Consider the following 23,783-nt stretch of genomic DNA (forward strand, 5'->3'; position numbering starts at 1 on the left):
TTTTAATGAAAGTTGCTCAGCTATTTTCTGCCCCGCTTTAAAAGCATTTTCTTCCTTGTCTTTTATTCTTGGCAAAGCACACCTCCATTTGCAAAAGTCCGTAACTTTTGTTTGTTGTCTTATTTCCATGACAACATGAGAAAACCGTTTTAACGCATCCTCGCCCCGGACATACGTCCAGCTCTCATTAGCGGCCCGTATTTCTAGCTTTCCACTAACTAGATAAGACATTTCATACCGCCGCATACCGCTGGCCGCTTTGATGTGTTAACGAATTGAAAAGTACCTGTCGGGCCGCTGGTGCACGCGTGTCGAGGTAAGGGGTAAAGGTTCATGTGTGTCTGCGCACAAGCACTTCAAAACAAACCCATAAACATTCCAGGATCCTTTGGCAGGTCCAGCTACGAGCTGGAGTTAACTGCTCTCAGCATGCGCCCAACAGAAAAACCCATACTGCACATCTACACCATCACTTTTCTCTTTTTACTCTACTTCGCATCTTCATTACTTCCCACACTCTTCACTTGTCGCATTGACTTTCCCATCCATGTTTTTCTTTTTGTGCCAAAGCTAAAGCGGCTTTCTCTGCCAAACACCAAATTCTCCCGTTCCCTGTCTGTCACGAAAGGTCTGGCTGTTGTTAAAGCCATTCCCAGCCATCAATGCTACACATGTTAAACCATTTAAAGGTTAAATTCTGGAGCTTTCTTTAAATTCTCCACACTTGAACATTCTCCTTCTCTTCGGACTTTGTTGGCTGATCTTGTTGCACGGCAGTAAATCAAGAAGATGCCATGAGGGCCGTTGGTCCTTCAGCTGCAGAGAGAGAATGTGATCCATGGCTTTCATGTTCTACTACAAGGTGTTAATGGTTGCAAGTGCTCACAGCTGTGTGTGTGTGTGAGACGCTTGATCACAATCACAGTCAGCCACCTCGTGGTTCCCCCTGCAGAGCCTTCACCTCTCGACACAGCTGGTGTGTTTTGTCACGTTCTGGTCACGTATGGACAACAAGCGTATGAAGTTAAAGGTAAAGATCGGTACCATCTTCAACTGGATTTTACTTCGCCGTCACTAGGCGTTTCAGGAATCCAACTACTCACACTCACGCTGTTCCTCGCGATCCATAAATGAATAACTAATCGATGGACTATAGAAATGAAATCAAATTGAACGATGTAATGACCAGAGGGAGTCTAAAAATCAGTCTGGAACGGGGCGCTTTTTTTTCCCAGAGCTGTTCACGCAAGGAAACAAGGGCCTCTTTCCAAAGAGGTCCGTCCATATCAGGCATTGCTTATATAATGATCGGCCACTTGGCGTACCACCTGAAATCACATCAGATTGGGGAAAAAAATGTAGAGAAATGTACAATTCTACATCATAAATGCAATAATCCTATGGAGAAAATTCAAATGATTTCCCTTCCAGGAGCCAAGCTATGACTTCCATGTCTGAAAGTTTCCTTATGATTGATTGAGGTATTTCAAGGAACTGATGTAGTATGGAATTTTTTCCATTCAAGAAACATCAATGTCCAGTTGCATTTGCTGCATTTGTGACTTTAGGGGTTTTTGATAGTTTGCATGTGAGATGTATGCACATGTTGTTGCATCGTCCTCGATGGTGGAGACACCCATAATGACTTGTCTTAATGCTGAATATTCAGTAATATTCAGCCCATAATTTAAGTTTGTTTTTGATTCATTGAAGAAAACCTAAGAAAAAATCTTTAAAGTTAACGAATGGCTGAATTACTCATAATCATTATGACATCATTTTCTTAAGGCAAAATATACAAAATGAAGCGCTGAGAAAGTAAATAAGGAAAACAAAGTATAATACAAAATCATTTTCAACTTTGTTTCTTTGGAATTAAGTTTTTTTTAGGTGAGCCTCGGATCTTTATTTCTAAGGGGGGCCACATATGACATGAATTAACTTTATAAAAAAATATTTTCTCCTATAATACAAAGCACTTCAAGTCAAATTTAACAAAAAAGGTCAAACATTTTAATGTAAGGGAAACATTAATATAGAAAGGAGCCAAACCTTTCGAAACTGATCGTATGAGTTTAGTAACCCTGCAGAAAAAAAAACACTTTTTACACTCTATATGTTTAAAACGTACATTTGAAAAGGCCATGCTTCGTTCTAAATGAAGCGATTGCGATTCCTCGCTGGTCTGTCTCCATTTATTCACATTTGTCTTCATTTAACTGTAAACATTGATTCTTACACGAAAACCATTTCAGATTCTTCCAGATTTGAGCTAATTAATGTCACCTTCTGTTGGATCTGCTAATAATCCCCCTTTGTCATAACAGTTGACATTTTTGGTAAAACATCCCCGCCATTGTTTATCCAATCCCAATTTATCTGAAGACAACTTTGAACTGGAATAAGTCTCTGCAGCTAAAGTGCTTTGAAGCAACTGCCAAGTCTTCAGGACCTTTGTCTGAATATGATTTAAAAAGCTGAAGGTCTGGATCAAGCTCGGCTTCACAAACCAGAGGGACACATTTATAAATAGAGCTCTCAACTGTAAGCCCTAAGTATGCTAAGAGTGAACATCAATAGTGGAGCGCTGGTGAACACGGGTCTGTGCGTTGGATTGACGGAGCATGGCATCTTCACGTCATTTATCACCGCCGCTCGCTCTCGTCCTCATCTCCAGTCCTTCGATAAATCTTGCTGCTCATCAGTGATTCATGAAATGAACCATTTCCAGTGATGAATAACGGATACGCGGAGGAGACTGTGATCATTTATTATGAAGTAGAGAAAATGAGTTCTCTAAATATCGCTCTTGATTGACGAGCGCCTGATGAGTGGCCGAGAATACAGCCGCTCTGTGCATCTATTTATGAGGTTACATCACCTCGAAATGTCTTCCAGACACACTCCAGACGAGGGTATTACCGTGTTACGTGGGGTCCAACAGAACGTATATAGTACAAGTTTGATTATAGGAATATTAGGTGCATTTATTGACCCGTTATAATGCAAAAACTCGCTTTTGTAAAACCACAATCAGTCATTCTGAACCCTTGTTTTGCTAAAAGAGTGTGTTAAGTGGTTTAGGTATTGTAGGATGATATGATGTGTGTAGAATGTGCTTTTCAATGACGTTGACTTGACACTTTATTAAGTCGTACTAATTATTAATTACATAATCATCAGTAAGAGTTGGATGTGATGACTCTTAAAGTGGTACTTCATCCAAAATTCAAATTTGACTCATTTTCTACTCACCCTCATGTCAACTAAGGGTTAGGATTATTTTCAGAGTAATCTGTTCCAGGCAGAAGTTTATTTTCATTTTAATGTAATGACGCTGATGCTCAGTTTTCTTCGTCTTAATCTTCAAAGACACCAAATACCTCTGTGGTGCTCGTCTGTGACGTCCATCTTGTATCTAAGCCTCAACAAAGTGTTGGTTCAGTAAAACTCAAATAAGTCAATATTTTAAGCTTGTTTGTAGCAGAAGTTATCAGTTTCTTAGCTGCTGGCTCAAGTCTGTCCTCATTGAAACACACAGCAAGTTATAGCCTTGCAGCTTCTGCTAAAATCAAAGCTTAAAATATGGAGTTTATATGTTTAATCATTTACAGAACAGTTCGTAATGTCGAGGCTTCAACACAAGATGGTAATGTCCATCTTGCACACAAGCACCATGGATTTTTTTTGGTTGTTTATAAATGTGTCTTTTTGGATGAGGATTAGCCTGAGCACCAGTTGCTGCAAAAAAAAATGAACATACATTTTTGACTATCACTCTAAAAAGAAAGGATTACTCTGAAAATAATACCAACCCTTTGTCGACATGTGGGTGAGTAGATATTGTGTTTAATTTGAAATTTGGTTAAAGTAACCTTTTAAAGTAGTGGCTTAATTGACCCACATACATTTAGAATGCTAGTCACTGGAAAGTCGGTCGACAAATTCCAATGAACGTATGTAATTACAGCACAAATGTTTGTCAAGCAAGGAAGGAAAAGTAGTTTTTCTGAGTAATTAATCCAATGATCATTATTTTATTGAACACTTTGTGAAGTAGTGAAAATAACTTCAGGAAGTACTGGTAACTAAAGAGCTACCTGTTGTAGTTCATTGAGCTTCAGCCAGGATTAGTGGAACATGGCTGTGAAATGTCTGAACACCAAACATGACGCACCAAAGTTAAGATCATCTTTAATGAATGTGGGACGTTCTGACATCACCGATGTTTACCAAACTCTTCCTGCTCCACAGCATGCAACTGCAACCTCCATGCCAGACGCTGTCGCTTTAACATGGAGTTGTATAAGCTGTCCGGGAGGAAGAGTGGAGGAGTGTGCATGAACTGTCGCCACAACACCGCCGGACGCCACTGCCACTACTGCAAGGAGGGCTTCTACAGAGACATGGCCAGACCCATCAGTCACCGGCGAGCGTGCAAAGGTAAACCAGGGAGACCGTTTTGTATCATTCGCCTTTTCCATGTGTAATTTGTCTTTCTTTAAACATGATCTGAAGTGCTCAGTGCTTTTTCTATGGTTTCACTTTTCTATTCATCTAGTTATATACTGTATTTTCTATGCCTTCATAGAAAACACTCAATCATCAAACACACACAAAGTAGTATCTTCCTAGTGTGAGGCATTGAAAGCTCTGTTAGAACCTGGAATTATTTTACATTGGAGGTGAATATTTTTCGACCTAATGTAACACTGTAAGCATAACTCTGGTTTGGCTGGAGCGGTCACAAGAATAACAACGGTTTCCTGTTCTTGTTGCTCAGGAAAATGTTTAAATCAATAGCAGCAAGATTTTTATTTTCCTTCAGTTGTGGAGGTTGAGGATGACTTCCAGAAATCTTCAACTCTTCCTCTTCCCACTACTGACGTGACATTGAAAACGTTCCCACCGGTTCATTCTCAGTTTAAGTTACATTTTAAAGTCAAATTAAACTGTAAGAACATACATGGTACCTGTCGTTGCCAATATTTAACTCACTAAAAATAACGTTTTTTTTTATTAAATTATGTTTTAAATAAAACGTTAAAGTTATTGAAAAAGACAGTAATCCATGCAGCCCACTGGTTGTAACAGAAAAAAAGGAATATATATGAAAAAGATTATTTTAAGAGCAAAAAGTAAAGCATTAAAAAAAATGGTAGCGGAGCAGAGAGTCCATCGAAATAGAATTGTCCAGTTTTTGACATTTATATTAGGTCTGCCTGAAGGAGATTAGTCAGGACTCGTTTGACCTTCTAGCGATCTAGCAACTTATCAATGAAATAATGATCCTGCAAATAAACTTTGAGAACCACTGTATTAAGTCAAATGTTAAGTGCTGCTGTGTTGAAAAGATAGTAGTAAATAAATAGTTTTAGGAACAAATTCTGTGCCCAAACTGGAGCAAATTCCAAATGAACCGTAGAGGTCAGCAAGGGTGTGTGACATGTGTTCCCTGGTCCAATAAACAATTACAACACACTAATTTTAGTTTAGTTTTAATTCCCCATGAATTTCTGCTGAAAACATCTGTCTTAGTGTAACATCTAGATTCAACCAGGCAATCCGTTTTCTGTGTTTGTGGGACCCCTGATGTGACAAGAATAAACATTTGGTTCCAGGAGTAGACAACCTTTGATTCATGCGGGTAATTCCGAAGCTTGCCTATTTTCTAGAATGTTTTTATTTCATCTACGATCTTTTCAGAAGTTTTATTAACTTCTATCAGCGTGAGTCTAATGCATTCATGTCTGGGTAAGTCAGGTTAGAGGTCCACCGTGGTCAGAGCAGATGACTGGTCCTTCTAAAACACAGTGCTGGCAATAAAATACAGGTGTTTTCTAAAGCGCCCGGGCCGCTGTCTGTTTCTCATCAGACCTGTTCCGAGAATGATCTATAATCAGTATTAACCTCCACACCGTCTGAAAAAACCTCCATCTTAACAATCTCCTTCGCACATACATCACACACTCGAGCCTCAGACATGAAGGAAGATTCTGTAAATGATTTTTTAAATGACAACCTCCGAACAAACAAGTAAGAAGTCCTGCTAATTCAACTGCCGTTGACATCTGCGGACAAGAAGGCTTGAAAAGCCATCAACATCTCAGGACATTTTACTGCTGCTTAACTTGCCTGGACCCCAGTCCATAAAACTTCAGAAAAAAAAGAAACGGTTGGGTAGAAAAAAGGGACGGGGATGGAGGGCGACGCCACCACACATGACATCCCTGTGGCCCACTCACGTCCGACACTGTTAGCTGTGATGTTGTGTCATTACACGAGTACTCCAGAGGTCAAATGAAGGACGAGTGAAAGTGTCTTTGGACACTCGATCAAAGCATAGGAATGGGGGGTTACAAGTTGTGCTAAATTATTTGGAAGTTGTCAAATACATTGGAATTTTTTTTTTTTAATTTTTCAATAAATATAAAGTAAATGTAAACAACATTTTCAATTATAATGGAGTAGTTACTAAAAGCATTTCATAAATATTCCAGTTAGCCTCCTGCATCAAATGAAAAGAACAAAATGAAACATATATTAATGAAAGATGAATATTGTTAGTCTCAATGTTAAAAAGCCTCTTTTTCTGCCTCATTAATACCGAGCTATCCAGTTTTAGTTTCATCAATGGTTCTCAAATTAATGGATTTAAAAATCCAGGAGATCCCGAATCTGCCTATGGTTGCTCGGGTTCTACATGACCTCTATAATCTGACCTCCGACCCCCAGAGTGGTCTCGCATGGTTACCTGCCATAAGCATGTGTCCTCACTGAGAAGCGGCCATCCTCAAAAGGAGATTTCCCAGCGAGCCTGCGTGACTGAAGCGGCGTGCACAGCTTCAAACGGAGCACGTCCACTTTGACACCTGGACTGTTTGACCTCGCCGGAAAAGGCAAATGTGTTTCTGAGGATCTGAGCCGCAGTTAATCCTTCTCCGCCCCACTGCCAGACCAACACACACCAGCTTTTTCTTTCGTTTCAGTCTCTGCCTTTTAAGCTTCCCTTCACTAGTCGACAGGTGGGTCCACATTGTCGGAGGGGAAAAACGTCCGGTCCAAATAAACACATTCACACTTCCTTTAAGGTGCCGGGGAAGAAATGTGACATGTTCGCAGCTGCCTTACTCTGGCAGGACCCACAACAAACTGTAGGGTTACAGGGTTTTTCCCAAATATGCAGCTTTGGTATTTCTGGTTAGTGCTTTTTACGCCTGGACAATTACCATCATCATCTTATTACCAGGTCGTTTCCACTGACTCTGCATGTCTTTTAAATACATCTATATTTGAAACAACTTAACAAACCAAAGATGGGGTTTTTATTGTAAGGAATGTTTAGAAAAGTGTTTAATTTCAGCACAAATTGCTTTGTGACAAGACAGTGTATCTCTTTTGGCAATCGCACTGCAACTTTAGGAATTCTAGAGTTCAGGAACTCTGCACTTCCACGCACAGGGAGAGCAATTCATTTTTCCAAAGAGACATTCTACATACTTGGCCTTTGTGAATGTTAGCCTTTTTGTGTTTATTATTGGTCACAGGAGAGCAGAAGCAAAAATATAAGTGTATGACAATAAACGTTTGCACAAATCATTCAGTAGGAAAGCAAATACTAAAAATAACACAGTTCAAACCAACACTTGTCAAAATGATACAATGCTTTTTAAAAGTATTCGGACAAGAGCTACAATTGAAGAAAAGATTTGAAAAAATTGGAGGAATAATAATACAGGAAAGCAAATACTATATATATATGAATGATTTTTTAATGTTTTGCTTCTGATCTCCTTTGACCAATAATAAACACAACAAGGCTAACATTCACAAAGGCCAAGTATGTAGAATGTCTCTTTGGAAAAATGAATTGCTCTCCCTGTGGGACAAGAAAAACACTGTTAACGTAACTAAATAAATAAATAAACAACAAAAAAAAGTTTTAGATCAAGTGTCTTAAAATTGATATTTTCATTTTTTGCAGGCCAGGGAAGGGCCTCCATTTTATACATGTGTAATTTCAGCTTATTAAGAAATCAAGACTGACAAAAACATCCCATAAAACATTTTAACCAGCACCTCCACAATTTCTTAGTTACAGATGCCACAAACTTTGGCTGAGTCTCAACAGGAAATCTACCTCTTAAGACACATTTTTGAAAAAACAACTTTACTTAATTCATGCGCAGGAGAAAATAAAAGTTAAGATACAATAAAAAAAAGGAGAGCAAGTCAAAGTACTGAAATAAAATATATTGAAAACCAATATAACAACAATTTAGTTTATGTTTAAGTAAATAAACTTAATAATAGTAGTAAACAACTATTTAGAAATGAATAACCACATACTTTATTTTAACAAAACAATTGTTTATTTGTAGATTGTTAGTTTGACCTCATAAGGATTAGATGTTATTTATAAATGTCTTAGAAGTGTGAGCTGCCAAACTAATAAATCCTGTTGTCGCCAGTTATAAAAGAATAAACTCTGTGAGCGAGCAAAAGTTCAAAGTGTGTTTCAAACTCGTCTGTTCATACTGCTAAACACACCGGCGACTTTGTTTGGACGGAAAGACGATGTCTGTCTATGTTCGCTTCCCGTCCTCCTCTTCGCTTCTTCCCCCTCTCCTTATCTGCTCGAGCATCTCGTAAAGTGTTTTTGGCAAACACGACAGCCATTGTGTTTAACAGCTCTTAAATCCCTCCAGTCTTGTGTTGCTCAAGGTGTCTGGAATACATCTCCCGGAGAAAACAAATCTCATTAAAAGCGAGTCAGAACAAGGTGTCTCAGTGCATTGCTGAGTGATGATGGCATTCATGGAGCATCAATCCAACTTTTGGGAAGTGATGAACCAGAAAACACATGACATTTCCGAGAGCGGTACTTTTCCCTGGTCCTGGTCCACTCGGCCGGTCTTCCAAACACCTGCTGTTTGAGATTTACACACACACACACACACACTTGTTTCTTCTTCCTGAGCAGAATACATGCCTGCTGTTCCTTAAGCGGAGTTCTTCAATTTTACTGCTCCTCACTCCGGGATCCTCCAGTCGTCCGATGAATGAGTATCCGTTGTCTGCTGGCAAGGACAGCAAGATTACACGATTTAACAGACTTTCCTGCCAGGGCTGTGCAACGTCTGTGGAATTAACCGTCGGATTTTGTGTACTTTATTTTGGCAACAGGTTTAATGAGATGACGGCTAATGTTGTTTCCCCCTGTTCTGCTACACCTGCTCCCCTCTGAACCCCCCCCCCCCCCCCCCCCCCCTCACCTCACAGCCTGTGACTGCCACCCAGTCGGAGCGGCCGGGAAGACCTGCAACCAGACCACCGGCCAGTGTCCATGTAAGGATGGTGTGACCGGGATCACCTGCAACCGCTGCGCTAAAGGCTACCAGCAAAGCCGCTCTCCTGTTGCTCCTTGTATAAGTAAGTGACTCCCATGCATCTGATTGAAGAGTTTCTCGGTGAAAACTGCAACATTTAAGCCAAATCTTTACTCAGCACTCAGAATACACCGGTCCCTCGTTTATTGCGGGGGTCACATGGGGGGCGGAAGGGGGGTAAGGATTTTACACAGGTCAATGAAGGTGTCATGGGATTGACTCTGATTGGCTCAGTTGTGTTTTGGTTTCCAGGTTAAACAGAGAAGAACAGAGCGAGATGAGAACAGCGTGTCTGTGCCTGTGCGTCAGTTATTAAACTGAGTTATAAAAACGATCGGTCTTCTTGGTGCCTTGTCAGTCTGGAACGCTACAATACATCACCGCTCCTCCCCACCCTCCTCTGTTACGTCCAATTTTGCTATTTAATGGATGTTTATGGATCCTGTCAAGATAGAAAATACAAAGGGCTGATCCATTAAGTATGATTTATACATGAACTGATTGACATAGAATTTAAATATATTCATATAGACTGCAAAAAAACATGATATAGAAAGGGATCAATGCATTTCATAGCTTTGAGTCTTTTCTCCCACTATATACGTTACATTTGAATTCAAGAATGATTGAAAGGCTGACTCACTTCTTAGCGCTGGATCAGTGTTGTGTCCACATCTAATAGTGTTAATGACAACTCTTTGTTTTAATATGGACCCGTGGTGAGCGTCTTAACTCTTATTGAATCCCAGGACACGAGAGCCAGGCTATTAAAAAGCCAATTAGGACGAGGGTAGGAACCCGTATCCGAGTGATCCTGTCATCAACCGTCTCTCTTTCCAAGACATGACCAAAGAGGGCATCCCGGCAGCTGCTCTTCCTTTTGTCATGTGTTTTTAGTTTGGCGTAGGTAGCCATCATTTTACTATTTAAAAATAAATAAAAACAACTTTGCAATGACTCCCCCCCACTATTTACCCAAAACATTCACTTGATTTAATTTGTCAAATCTAATCCAATGTGTCCGCATGACTTATCCGCCACTTCGGTTGCTACACATACAGTAAAAGCAGTCAGAATTAGCATTTGTATGGGAACATTGAATACGATTAAAAGCAAAGTCCTGGAGGAATTCCATCAAGCATTTTCTGGAGCAGCCAGAGGGGATCGTGGGAGAGTGCTTCATCTGTCTCAAGACAATCCAAAATAAATGTCCCCCTTGCCATCTGTCCGTCTGTCGGTGTGTCTATGCATGCTTCCGTGGAGATTACCCATGAGCGTCGGCCTTGCATCTGTCAGGGGAGTACGTTCGCCACCCAAGTGAAGCCACCTTCTTATTAGAATCCCCGTGCCACAAAGGATCCACTTTTATCCCAGATGTCTGGAGCGTGCCGACTAGCTGACTCCGCCACACAAGAGAGATCGCAATTTTCTCAATTATCTCCAGGCAATCAAGCTTTACACGAAAAAAATAGATTCCTATAATTGTGTTTCAGTCTGTTCACGTCTCGCTGGGTTGAAGTGGGCCGAACCGTTGAGGATTCAACCGTGGTGATGGTTGAAGGACGTGGACTTGTCAGTCAAACGCGACTCAACCACACCCATCCAGACGTTATCAGCCGCCAATTGAACGAAATGAATCCATCGGATAAAAAACATTTTTCAGCAGGGATTTTGCTCGTCTTGTTTTCTAGGTCAGATTGTCTCGGGTTCTCTCCGGTTGCTCTATAAAATAACCCCAACATTAGACAGAGGAATGTGTTGTTTATTTGAACATGTCTTCCCTCTCAACACCAATAAGTATTCATGTCAGTGTTTATCTTGCAAGTCTGTTCTCATGTGCATACCTGTCACACTCCGAACCCAAGAAGTCTCTTTTCCACGAGTCTAGGTGTCTGAAACGTCTTCCTGTTCTTCCTATTTACAGCTCTGAGAAGTTGTTCAAGTGAAAAATAGGTCACATTTTACATATAACTCTGAATTTGGTTCTATTTTTAGTTTTATTTATTGGTTTTCAGCCCATTAAAGGAAGTTATCTGAAGGGAACTCACATTGAACTCAATCAACTTTTGCTTCCAATGTCGGAAGCTCATGAAGAACAACTATGAGTGTCGTATTATTGTGGAATTGATGTGAAAATCTGATCTAGACATACCAAGGCTGTGACCTGACTTTGTATTTTTGTATTTCAGAGATCCCAGTGGTCAACCCCACTGCTGTGGTGAGCAGCACAGAGGAACCAGCAGGTTGGTGTTAAGGTTTTTCTTTTTTTTTGCACCTCTACCAAAATCTTTATGAGTAGGAAGAAAACACATGTTTTAATATATCTGGACTTTGAGTTGAAGTTAGTGGAATACATATTAATGTAGGGTGGGGTGCCTCTTTTGAAGTTGTGCAATGAGAATGAGTGAACTGGGACCAACAGAATTTTTTTTCCCTTTGTCTTAAAAAACGTTTGTCCTTGGATGGGGTTTGCCTTGACCAACAGAATCCAGTCGGTGGAGCCATGTTTGAGCTGAGGCACCAAGGCCAGCCAACATGCAGCAGAGGTGATTAGTAACAGTTAAGCTGTGAGATATAGCGGAAAGGAGCATTTTGAGGTGTGAAAAGAGTCTTGGCAGCTGTCGGAGGGGAAAATTGTCCAGACTCTCTCTTACCTTCCAATTTAGGCCTCGGTCAATTACCCAAACTTCACATTTCATTCACTGCCCGATTTAGTTTTACTGGTGTATCGATTTGGAAACGTTGATTCATCAGCTATTTCACCGCTCATATCCTCACGCATCCGTCACATCCAACCTGTGAGTGGCCGGTGACTCACTTCTTCAAAGCCTCAATAATACGGCTCATTATTGGCCGAAAACACAACCTGGCGACCAAGTCTAATGCAACGATGCAGTTTAAGGTAAAACTTGTTATTTTGGTCTCAGAATTCTGATTTGTTTTTGTAATTTTTAAAATAACATTATTAGCTTTGTTAAAAATAATTAATAGTAGCTATTTTAGGCCATAAGGTACATTTTTATTTAATACTGATGCCAAACTGGCACTTTTGAAAGATTGAAAGAGTGATTTACGAATTGAAATCAAAACCTTTTTTTCATAATAGTATTCCTACATATTTTGACAAAGTGTGCTTGTATGTACAGTATATTCTATCATTATTATTTTGGTGTGTACTTGTGTGAGCGTTTGTGTGCGTAAATGTGAGTTGTTTTTTCTCTGAATGTCAAAAAAATAGAAACCAAAAGGCAAATGAAAAAATTCAGCAGTGCTTTTCAGTTTACTCACTACTGTTTATGTTAAAATCATTGCTACCCATCTCTAGAATGATACTAGCCAGTTGTAGCTACTTGTTTTTACATTAGGTAAAACTTCTTTATAATACTGTAATTCTCCCCAAAAGTCACTACCTCCTTAGCTTCAGTGCTGAGGGGGTAAAAGAAGGAATCATTCCTTTATTTATGTTATTAATAAGATTTGTATGTCAGCTTTAAACATGCTCAAAACACATGGCAGACTTTGTTTGTGTAAGTTCCCTGGGAAAACCTTTGTCGCTCGTTGCTAATTCTCCTCAGGCTGAGCCCAAACTTCACTGGGGTCTTTGCCCATCTTCTGAAACCACCACAGAGTGAGCATCACCATCAAAAAGACAGTCTTTTTGTGCGAGGGGCGGCACACGCAATCTGTCCTTGTCATAGCGCAGAGAAAGAGCTTCAAGGGAACGAGGGCACAGGAGCCTCTGTGCCAATTGTGCATAGTTTCCGTGGGCTGGTCTTCTGGGTCATTGGACAACCTTACAGAGAACTTTTCGAGGTGAAGAGCCAGCAGAAAGTGGCTCTTCATGGGAAAAGGCAACAGCTCCCCCTTCTTACAAAACTACCCACGGATGCCCTCGAGCCAAACACAGAGTAGATACACACATAAGTTTCAAGAATCCTTCATAGTTTTAAGTGAACTTACAATGATCTGCAGATTAAATCAAATGCCTTTTTTTTATAGTGTTGAGTGTTGGAGAGCATTTACACACAATCAAACCCCAGATTACATCCTGGCATTCCTATGTTGCTTTTTTTTATAATAATATCCTTACTCCGGGTTTCCTGCCAAACTTCCAGTGTGTTTTATGGGTCTCTTGATACTTTTTTTTATGTCCCTATTGCATTTCTCTTATTGAATTCCGATAACTACAAAGAAAAAGGAAAATCAATTTGCTAATGCAACAAAGAAAGTGTTATGTCATTTTAATGGCACGCCATTTATATTGCAGTATTTATTTGATTTCCACATCTGACTAGTCAATCTATAGATGTTTTTTAACAAGGTTGATCAGGGGAAGTTTTGCAAAGGGTTTGTATTTTCTCCACACGCTTAGCATGAAACGTTTTAAGAGTTTAAAGAGACGTCAGCATTGTTTATACTTCATAGTAGTCTCGTAGGAGGTATATTTGGGGAACATGTGTTTGCATATAGAGATACAGACAATAAGCCAGTTGAAGTGGTTGTAATATAATCCCTGCTCATTACTTTGGACTGAACCATATTCACTTTAGAATTTGAAGTATTTTTCAATCAAGGTCAAGCAGCGGATAAATTGTCAAGGATCAGATTATACATTCTATGCCACAGGGAGATACTTCAAAAAAAAAAGTCCAATAATTTCATGTTGAGTAATTGCTCAAAGGAGGCCATAAATGGTCAGTTGCAGTCGGTCCAGTGTGTGGTCTGAGTCGTCTCGCTGAGAGCCAACGGCATCCATCCATGACCAGCTTCCATCCTGCTCTGTCTTTTCTCAACATCCTCCAAAATATGTCAAACTGAACACTTTCACCGCTCTGGTATGTTTCACCTCTGCAGAACTTAAGTAAAAATGGCAATAATTGTAGATTGTAAACACACTGTGCTGTAGTTCTTCCCTCATAAACTCCTACAGTAGGTTACAGCAATGGTTGGGTCATTGTCACTAGTTTATTTTTGTTATGGTAATAGGTGGACAATTATTTTTACCCAAAACATTTTTCTATGTAAGTTAGTGACATCATTGGCATACTGACATCTGCAACTATTTTCACAATGATGTAATAAAACAAGGTTTGTTTGGACAACTCTTGATAGATCGATAGAAGCTTTATCTGTTGAAACTGATGAAATCGACAATGATTCTTACAACCTCCTGAACCTCTTTTATAAAGACAGCAGTTTTATTCGCCTTCAGCGCATCACTTGGCTCCAAAAATGCAGAACAATTTGTCTAAAACATTTCCTTATGTGGGAGCGAGCAGAAAGGATGGCCTTAACGTACCGTGGGATGTAACAGTTTGCAATGCTCTGGCAGATGTGGATTTATGTAACGTTCAACTCAATGATACGGTTTTCCAAACATTATTCTGACACTTCATTAAGTGTGTAAATGCTCTGTACCTATGGCTCAATCACAGGTGTGACTGACGGCTATTTCTCAGCAGATTGTGAGTCGTACTGCAAACCGGTGAAGGGGAACCTGAAGATCAACATGAAGAAGTACTGTAAAAAAGATTATGGTACGACAACACTCACTGAATGTTCACTCAAAATTCAAACCTTTTTACTCACACTCATGTTAATTTAAGGTTGGGATGATTTTCAGAGTAAACTGTTCCTTTTTATAGTTATGGGTAAAATGTTTGTATGTATTAACAGAATGTCCATTTTAATGAGTTCATTTAAATGGAAATACTGCTTCTCTGTAATGTCCATCTTGTATTGAAACCTCAACAAGAGAAATCGTTCTTGAAAATGTTTGGTGCAAGATTTAGGCTGATAGCCGAGCAATTATTTTAGCAGCTAGCCTAGCAGCGTCCATCCCTTAATATATAGAAATGTTACATTTTTGGGATGTTTTTAACTGCCCTATTTTGGATTAAGATGAAGACGATGACCATTGAGTGCCAGTCTACATTCAAATAACATTACAATTTTGCCTATAACTATAAAAAGGAACAAATTACTCCCAGAAAATAATCCCAGGCCTTAGTTGATATAAGGGAGAGCAGAAACTGAGTCAAGTTTTTGGGAGAACTATCACTTTAAATAAACAATACACCTGTTGTAACCGGCTGTAAATGTGTTCACAGCGGTCCAGGTCAATGTGCTGGACATGGAGACTGTTGGCGACTGGGCGAAGTTCTCCGTCAGCATCATGTCGGTCTACAAGAGTCGTGGCGAGCCTCTGAAGCGCGGGGACAACGTCCTGTGGGTGCACATGAAGGACCTCGCCTGCAAATGTCCGAAGATCCAGATGAGCAAGCGCTTCCTGGTGATGGGTGGAAGCGATGGCGGGACGGGACCCGGGTCAGGACCTGGGGTCGGACCTGGAGGTGGACCCGTCAACCATGGAGCGGAGCGGGTAGGCCTGGTGGCTGATAAGAACAGCCTGGTGATCCAGTGGAGGGACGTTTGGACAAGACGGCTGAGAAAGTTCCAGCGCAAGGAGAAGAAGGGCAAGTGTGGCAAAGCATGATGGTAGCGCACCGTCAGTCCTCCCCTCCACACCCACGTACATAAACCCTAAATCAACCACTCCCTTCTTTGTAACCCCCAGAAAGTCTTCCTCCTACCACAAAAACTCTGCACATTACAAAGACTGCATGTACCCTGCCTGTTTTAAGGACTATTTTTGTGTATATTGTATATTATTTTTCCTTTTTGTTTGTCTTTTTTTTATTGTCACATGTATGTTTTATGTCATTGGTTTGCCTTAAAAAGGGACCATTAAAAAGGGTATGAAGTGTAGACACGAGCCGACGCCGTTCCCTCCGACAATGACACTCCCCCCAAATACAACTCTGCGCCTCTCTCTGTTCATAAGGTGCGGTTCTGGACTTGATACTTCCACTGTTAAACAGCTTCACATGTAAATCTTGGACTGGAGAGATCTAGCTCTCTGTCAACGTTGGCTGTCCGATTGTTCCTAATCCAAGAGACTGAACACATTCGAGTTCCATCACGAACCCGGGTCGACGATTTCCAAGAGGCAGATCGGTTCCTGCACACGCCGCTACTGCCGTGGATATTTCACATCACGTCCCCTTCACTGAATTCAGCCTCGTCTGTGAGCTGTTTCTGAGCAAAGCTCCACGATGTGAGTCACATTTCAGGGACGTTTCACCACCAGTCCCTCTCATGAGTGGTCGTGTATCACCATCATGACTCATTACATGTCACATCTCCTGCAGGATCGATTTAGTGGTGTCGACAAATGGCTGGAATTTCAGAACAATACCAATATTTCCACGGTGGCTTGGATCAACGGCGGGGGAAGTGGCCCTCCAGATGTTTGTGTGCGGCCAAAGTCATTTTTCTCTTTAATCCGACATCTGTATATCGACACGACGGCTTTTAGTTTGCCGAAACAAGAGATTGAGGGAAATGTGACTTTTCCTAAGTGAAAACAATGTCGGATAAACAGTCTTGTTTTCCCAGAATTTTTTTTTTGTTTTTTGTTTTTTGGGACAAATGAACAAGTCTGGAAAGTTTTTTAGTGTTCACTAGATTATATTATGACACGAGAATATCATATTTCTATCCTCATGTATTTTGTTATGTTTGCATATTTGTGGTTTTTTGCTGGTCCATCCAATCCTGTACAAGAATCGGTATGAAGATCCAAAGGAAAGTCTCCCATGTCATCTCCCTCTGCCCGCCTCCGTAGATCCAGTCCCTGTCATCCTTTGCCAAATAGTCGCAGTCAGTCTTTAAATTGAATTAAGAGACTGCGTAAAGGTTATGACCAAGAAAAACCACACAGACCAGAGGGGTTTCTTTCATGCTCTTAATCTGGAGAGTTCATCTAGTGAAGTGTAGAGCAATTGAGAGTTAAGGTTAGTCTTGAGGTACCATAAAAAGCCTATGTAGCAATCTATGCTAGCCTAAACTGTTTGGATTGAAATGGTTTTTGAAACATGTCTCGTTCTCTGTGACACCCAAACTTTCCGAAAAGCTCCTGTGTAACCCTTTTGTTGTTGTGTGTTAGTCAAGTGACGGTACTGAAGACGTCCCCTTCAGCTCCTCTAAAGAATGAATGTTAAACTGTGAACAGCGCCCCCACGCTGGTAATTCCTCGCTTGTAAAAATGAGTCAGTTTAGGATAGCGGGTAAAAACTCTCGACTGGGTTTTCGGTTGTTGGAATTTACCCTGAACCCGACGACAAGCTTGAGGGATACGTCAAGCTAGTCTGCTCTGAGGTCAAATCTGTGGCCATACTTTTTTTTTCCCCTTTCTTTTTTCTTTTTTTGAAATGACATCACAGAAAATGTTATGCAAGTGTACAAGTGAAGCGCCAAACTATAAAGATTGTGTTCAAGCTGCCTCATGAGATTTGGTCGTCCGCTGCCAACACAAAGACATATGAGTTGAATGTCAAAGCGTGAGCTCCTATTATAGGCAATGACGAGGAGGCGGTGCTTACGGTAAGTTAGCATGGCAGCTGAGAACTTTTTTCGAGATGAAGTGAGGCTTTCACTGTTACTTTTCCATCCATCGGAGGAATGTTTGTGAGACACATATAGCCATACATATATATATATATATGTATGTATGGCTATATGTGTCTCATGTATGACTTGAGGGTGAATATTTCTAAGATACTGTCAAACAACAGAAGGAGAATTTACGGGCGACTCTGAAGATTGGCTCAACATGTTGTGATCTAAGTCACATGCTGTCTGGTGCTAGAATCCTAAAGGTGCCTTCTCTGTGGACGAGATCCAGCTCTGCTCTCCACTCGATTTGTAACGTTCGCATCTAATCGCTTGACATTTCCACGGGGCTTTGGATTATCTCACTCTTAGGGGGCCACCCAAAAGTCAGATAAGAGGTGAGTTGCCAGATGTACTAGCGTAGCAGCCTCTCGCAGCAAGCGCGGCTTGGGGTGTTTTTCAATCGCATTTACGCGTGTGTTTGTCATTTAAACCAGTCGTATGCACATGACATGTACGTGTTGGAATGCCGACGTTTACGGAGGAGTCAGACCCAAAAAAAACGATGATGAAGAATCATCACTTCCTGGTCTGGTTTACTTTGTATTTAGACTTCCAAAAAAAAAACACATTGTTTAGTGAGTCACTCGTTGTAAATATGTGATGACTATCCTCCGTAGTTTCCGTCTTTGTGACGTCCTCCCACATCACCCACGTGTTGTCAAGTCCTGAAGATGTGCTCAGAATATTACACAGAATGTATTTCTTTTTGTTTTAATGTTTGTTTGTTTTTTTTGAAACTCCAATGTTACTCCTTGAGGCCTGACTGTAAATTCCGCCAGGTAAAAAAAAAGTGTGACACGGGATGATCGGACACTAAAGAGCATGTATTTGTAAAGCTAAAATGTCTTAGACGGGGCGTCTGTCTCTCACTCTGTCCTCTCCTCCACTGTTGGGATCGTTCCCGACTGAGTCCAGCTGTGCCCTTCACTCGTTTTATATCAAAGTCTTCTATGTACATTTTACTTCAAGGCCATGAACCACTGACTTTTTCATCTAAATGATAAAATAAATTATTAGTTAATGAACCGTGAGTCCATCTTTTTTTTTTTTCTTTTGCATCTCCTTTCAACTCTTCTCCTGCGCTCCTGGGCCCCCACCCTTCCAACCAAACAGACTTCATCCATCCTCCAGAAGGTAAATTACAGGAAGGACCACATTTATCATCAACCTCCCCAGGCACCGCCATCATCGAAAAATATGTTTCAGTGATCCTTTTTTTTTTCTTTTTTTTTTGAAGCACGCTCACTTTGACATATGTCTGCATCGAGCACATTCATTCCGGACATCCTGTCCTCCATTAACTTTTCCAGTGTCCATTACACTGGGATGATTTAAATGGCCTTCAACCGAGTGGACAGTGGAAATTTAGATTCATCGTCTCATCAGAGCAAGAGGGCCGACCTCACTGTCGTGTCTGATTTGTGTGAGATAGACCCAAATCATCTCTTCGTTTTATGAGCAGGAAATCATGCCGAATCTCTTGTGTAATCCTCGCTGTCTAACGTTTCACGCACGGTTTGTTAAACTGATTCCTTTACATTTTCATTCTTTTACATTGTCCAGCCTTCTCAAGGACACTTTGACTCAGCAGCATCGTGTTGGAATCATCAACAAAGCTGGGTTACCAATGATGTATGTGGCAGGAAAGTTGTGCTTCTATCACTTGTCCCTTTAATTATAGAATACTCACTACCGTCATAGTATATCTGAAGTATGGACTTGGTAAAAAGGATGCTTATTTAAGTCCCATTTTACAGAACAGAACTCCTATCAATGTTTCTGATTGAAAACCAGCCAATTAAATATTCAATCTTGTATTTTCTGCCCATTTTTCCCAACTTTGTATTATCCTCTTCTTATTTCATCTTATTTTACTGTACCGGAGATGAATAAAATATTATCAATAGTCCTTGAAACAGGATAATCTTTACAATTTCAGTCATGAAGCTCAGATTTATTTCTTAGAATATTCCAAATTCTCAATGTGTGTGTATGACTATGCATTAGTCCACTGAAAATAATAAATAAATAAGATATAAACTGGGGTTTTAGGTGTTTTTTTGGACAAAGTTTAAAGTACTGTTAAAAGGGCAACTAATGGGAAAACACAACTTTAAAATGTTCAAGTCTTTCTCTCCAAGATGCAGCAAGTCTCTCATCATGACCATGTTTTAAACTTGTTACTTTATAAAGTTCTACCCCGTCTGAAATCCTAGCGAACAAGAGGTTACGAGAGCGAAGTCCATTATGACGTAAAATTGGCCTCGCTTTGTTAATGCAACGAATCCCTTGGAGGTGAAGACTTCCGGGATTTGATGACATGCAGTGACAAACCTTGATGCTTGACCAATCACATAAGAGTGGGTGTAGTTATGGCAAACAAGATTTCATGTCCAGAAAAAAGTGTTTGCAGTGGGCGGGGCTTAACCACATTTTCTAATGTAAACATTTCAATGAAAAGAGAGTTTCGTACAAACACATACTGATGATACAATAGAGTCCAAAATCTATTTGAGAAACACAACCATTCTGGATATTTGTGTGAAACCAGCATTGTATATTTCCTTCTGAACATTATTGTTTGGCTATCTAACACTACATCTTAAACTGAGATTTGTTATTTTACATGTTTTTTTTCTCTTCATCTCCCTCAATATCCAGACAATGGTAGTTCACATTTGTTATCAGCGTTTATGATTCTTGACTTTAAGGGGGGAAAAAAAGCAGAGAAGAGTGAAGGGATGGAAAATATCAGTTGTATTATTCCCTGACTCTTTCAACCAGCAGCATTTCAAGAGGGTGGGAGGTAGAGGAGGTCTTAGCGATCACACTTTCATAAGCTGCCAAAGCGGCTTCATTGGTCTTAAATGGAGGCTCGTTACCTCCGCGCTTCAAAGCCAGACGACTGCATTCTCCAGCATGAGGTCTCAGAGCGAAGGTCTGCTTCCTAAGTCGCTCTCTTTGAAACACACATCTCTGCTCTCCGCACTCGTCTTTCCACTCTAATGACGCCTAAGTTACCTTTTTATTCCCGAGTCCCTCCCCTGTTTTCCCCGGGAGACAGCGGGGGCATGTGTTAATATTTAAAATGTATCTGTGAACACTCATGTACGCTTGTCTGTGAGCGTGTGTGGGTCGCCGCATGCTAACCCCTCGAAAACCACAAAAAATGTGGCGAGAAATCTTTGTGGACCCAGATCATAAATATTCAGTGGTGAAGGTCTGATCTCTGTCTCTCTTTCTGCTGCACGTCTTCTCCGTGAGTGAAACCAGCTGCCGTCTGACCAGACTCGCCTCCCTTTGGAACTGACAACATGCGTGACAGTGACCACACCTCCGCTCGCTCGCACATCTGTCATTCTTCACTCTTTCCACCTTTTTCAAAAAACATCTCTCGAGCAGAAAAGGTGTTCGGTCCTTTTTCTTTCAGAACTTTGATTCTTAACAGTGTCTGCTCGACGGTGGCCTCGTCTGTTGCCCTCTTTTTATTGGAGAAACGCTGTTTATTGGGCCAGTGAGTGATTGAAAGGAGCGAGGAATATAGGGGGTAATTTAAAACCAGTGTGGTCTCTGATAGGAGCATTGTGCGCCACCAGCTCGCTGCTAATCCTCCCCTCAGCTTTGTGTTTGATTGGCTTCTGTTGAAAATGGGGATGAGTCCGCCTCTTCAAAGACCCTGACGGAGTGTGTGTCGCTGTGACGGGGGAGTGTGTGCACCACAATACATGGTTTGTGTCAATGACAGGGAATTTATCAAACATTTATACAATCATTTTAATAATTATTTTGTGGAGCACAGCATATATTATAGTATTGTGATTAAATATTGTAGTTTAAGGATCTAAATCCCTATGTGGAAATGTTTCTCAAATATATTTCTTACTTTGACACAATATTAAAATGTATTAATGCATCAAACACAAGTTAAAATGGCAAATTGATGATAGAGTTTGATATCTATAGGTTGATCCAGATCTTCCTGTTGGGCGGAAGGAACTATTACATATCCTGACAAGATCATTGATCTATAAACTTATAGATTTCCCCCGGTCTAGTTCTCTAACGATGATTATATATTTATAAACATCATTAATCTTCAGCAACTGCTTTCGTTTTCTTTACGTTCTCCTTCATCGATATTTGCGACAGAATGTTGCATTGCTATACATAGATACATATTTAAACCTCCTCAAATTCAAAATGGACTTGTTTAGCAGCAGCACAACTCTGTGGTCCTGTAGCAGACAGATATAAAATGTGAACTTTGGCACGTCTTTGAGTAAACATGTGGCTCTGATGATGTGTTTGATGGTGTTTCATGGTCAGTGCAGCCATTTCTGTCAGATTTGTGGCTGTCATACATCTCAAATGTGTGTCAACATTGAGTTTCAGAAACAATTGAAGATGTCTTAGTTGACCATAGGAAAGACCTTCTTCTAAATCCCTATCTGTCACTCTTTAGTTTAAATAGGGAAGACATTTTGAATGTTCCCCAAATATTATTATTGTGACCCCCTTCTTGTTTCATTTTCTTTTTTCTTTCTTCAGACCAAATCCTTTCAAATAAATACAACCAACAAGTGTTTATCCGGGATATATGTCTGGCGCTTTAAGCGTAAGAATATGACGTTTTTTGCGGCTCTTTCTATTGTCCTAAGGCTTTTAGCCACTAGCTAAACTGACACCAAACATATATGTACTTGCCTGCATTCATTACATTATAACAGCATGTGCTCTTCATATATTTATTCTGCTCCTGTATTTGTTATTACAAGTAAAAAGCATCAACACTATGTTAAACAGTTTTGTGATCATTCTATGGTGCTACAGTTGATCATATTACTCATGAAAATATGTTCTTTTTAAAACGAAACATAGAAGAAATGAAGCATTTCTATTAAAACATTCATTCTGTGTCCAGACCATCTCAAGCCCCTCCTTCCCCCTTCTGGACCAACATCTGTTCGAAAACCTCTCACCCGACCTGTCAGCATAATATCCGGAACTTTCCTGCAGTCTTTTTCTTTTAGGAAACTTTTTTCTTTTTTTTCAAAGCAAATCTTCAGAGGCGTTCAATAAAATATGAGACCATTGCTACATGGGTCAAACGCTTGAAAACATATATGCACTCCTAAAAAGATCTCCACTAGATAAAGTACAACTTTTTGTTAACACTTTAGAATGGGGAAATACTTGTTAATCGTGTTAATACACATGTGAACTAACAGCAAAATAATCACTTATTATCCATTATAAAGTACTATCAAACACATTGTGACCCTTAATAGCATGATAATAATGATTTCAGGCTGTACTACATCTTAATTACTGATTGTTAACAGGAAATAAAGAATGTAAAGAATAATAAAAAAAAATAATAATAAAAGATTAACTTTGGTGAAAACTAACCTCTCTATTTACCCCTCATTAGCCCTGTGAAAGAGGTAATTCTCTATTAATAATACTTTTCATTTTAATGGATTAAAATATACGAGTATTTTTAGCATCCTAATTACCAAAAAAGTATTTGTAATTGTAAATATGTACAGTTATTAAGACGCTGTTAATACTTGTAGATAAGTGTGTCACCCAGTAGAAAAAAATTGTACTTTTTTAAAAACTTGTGTATGAATACTTACTTTGGTATAATATAAGTAATAGAGAGAAGTTAGTTTTCATCAAAGTTAATCATTTATAACTTTATTTCCTGTTAGTAATCAGTAATTGAGGTCATATCATGTTATTATATAGTCACAATGAACAAGGTGTGAGTTAGTACTTTATAATGCTTGAAACACGACAAGCTTTCTTAATACACACTTAAATAACTATCTTATTAATAGTTTATCCTTATGTAATCTCATGGTCAAGGTGACC

General features: G+C 39.9%; 1 protein-coding gene across 1 annotated transcript in view; it reads left to right on the forward strand.

Moving 5' to 3' along the window:
* The window catches only part of ntn2 (netrin 2), a 36,543-nt gene extending 18,631 nt beyond the window's left edge, over positions 1-17,912 (forward strand). Inside the window, exons 3-7 of the mRNA XM_087794211.1 lie at positions 4,255-4,443; positions 9,283-9,432; positions 11,579-11,632; positions 14,852-14,926; positions 15,500-17,912. Of these exons, the coding sequence (XP_087650337.1) occupies positions 4,255-4,443; positions 9,283-9,432; positions 11,579-11,632; positions 14,852-14,926; positions 15,500-15,885 (854 nt within the window). The 3' untranslated portion in view covers positions 15,886-17,912. The remainder of the gene's footprint in view (positions 1-4,254; positions 4,444-9,282; positions 9,433-11,578; positions 11,633-14,851; positions 14,927-15,499) is intronic.
* Positions 17,913-23,783: the final 5,871 nt, after the last annotated feature.

The sequence above is a fragment of the Callionymus lyra genome, chromosome 6, assembly GCF_982586985.1.
Source record: "Callionymus lyra chromosome 6, fCalLyr1.hap1.1, whole genome shotgun sequence".
Classification (NCBI taxonomy): domain Eukaryota; kingdom Metazoa; phylum Chordata; class Actinopteri; order Syngnathiformes; family Callionymidae; genus Callionymus; species Callionymus lyra.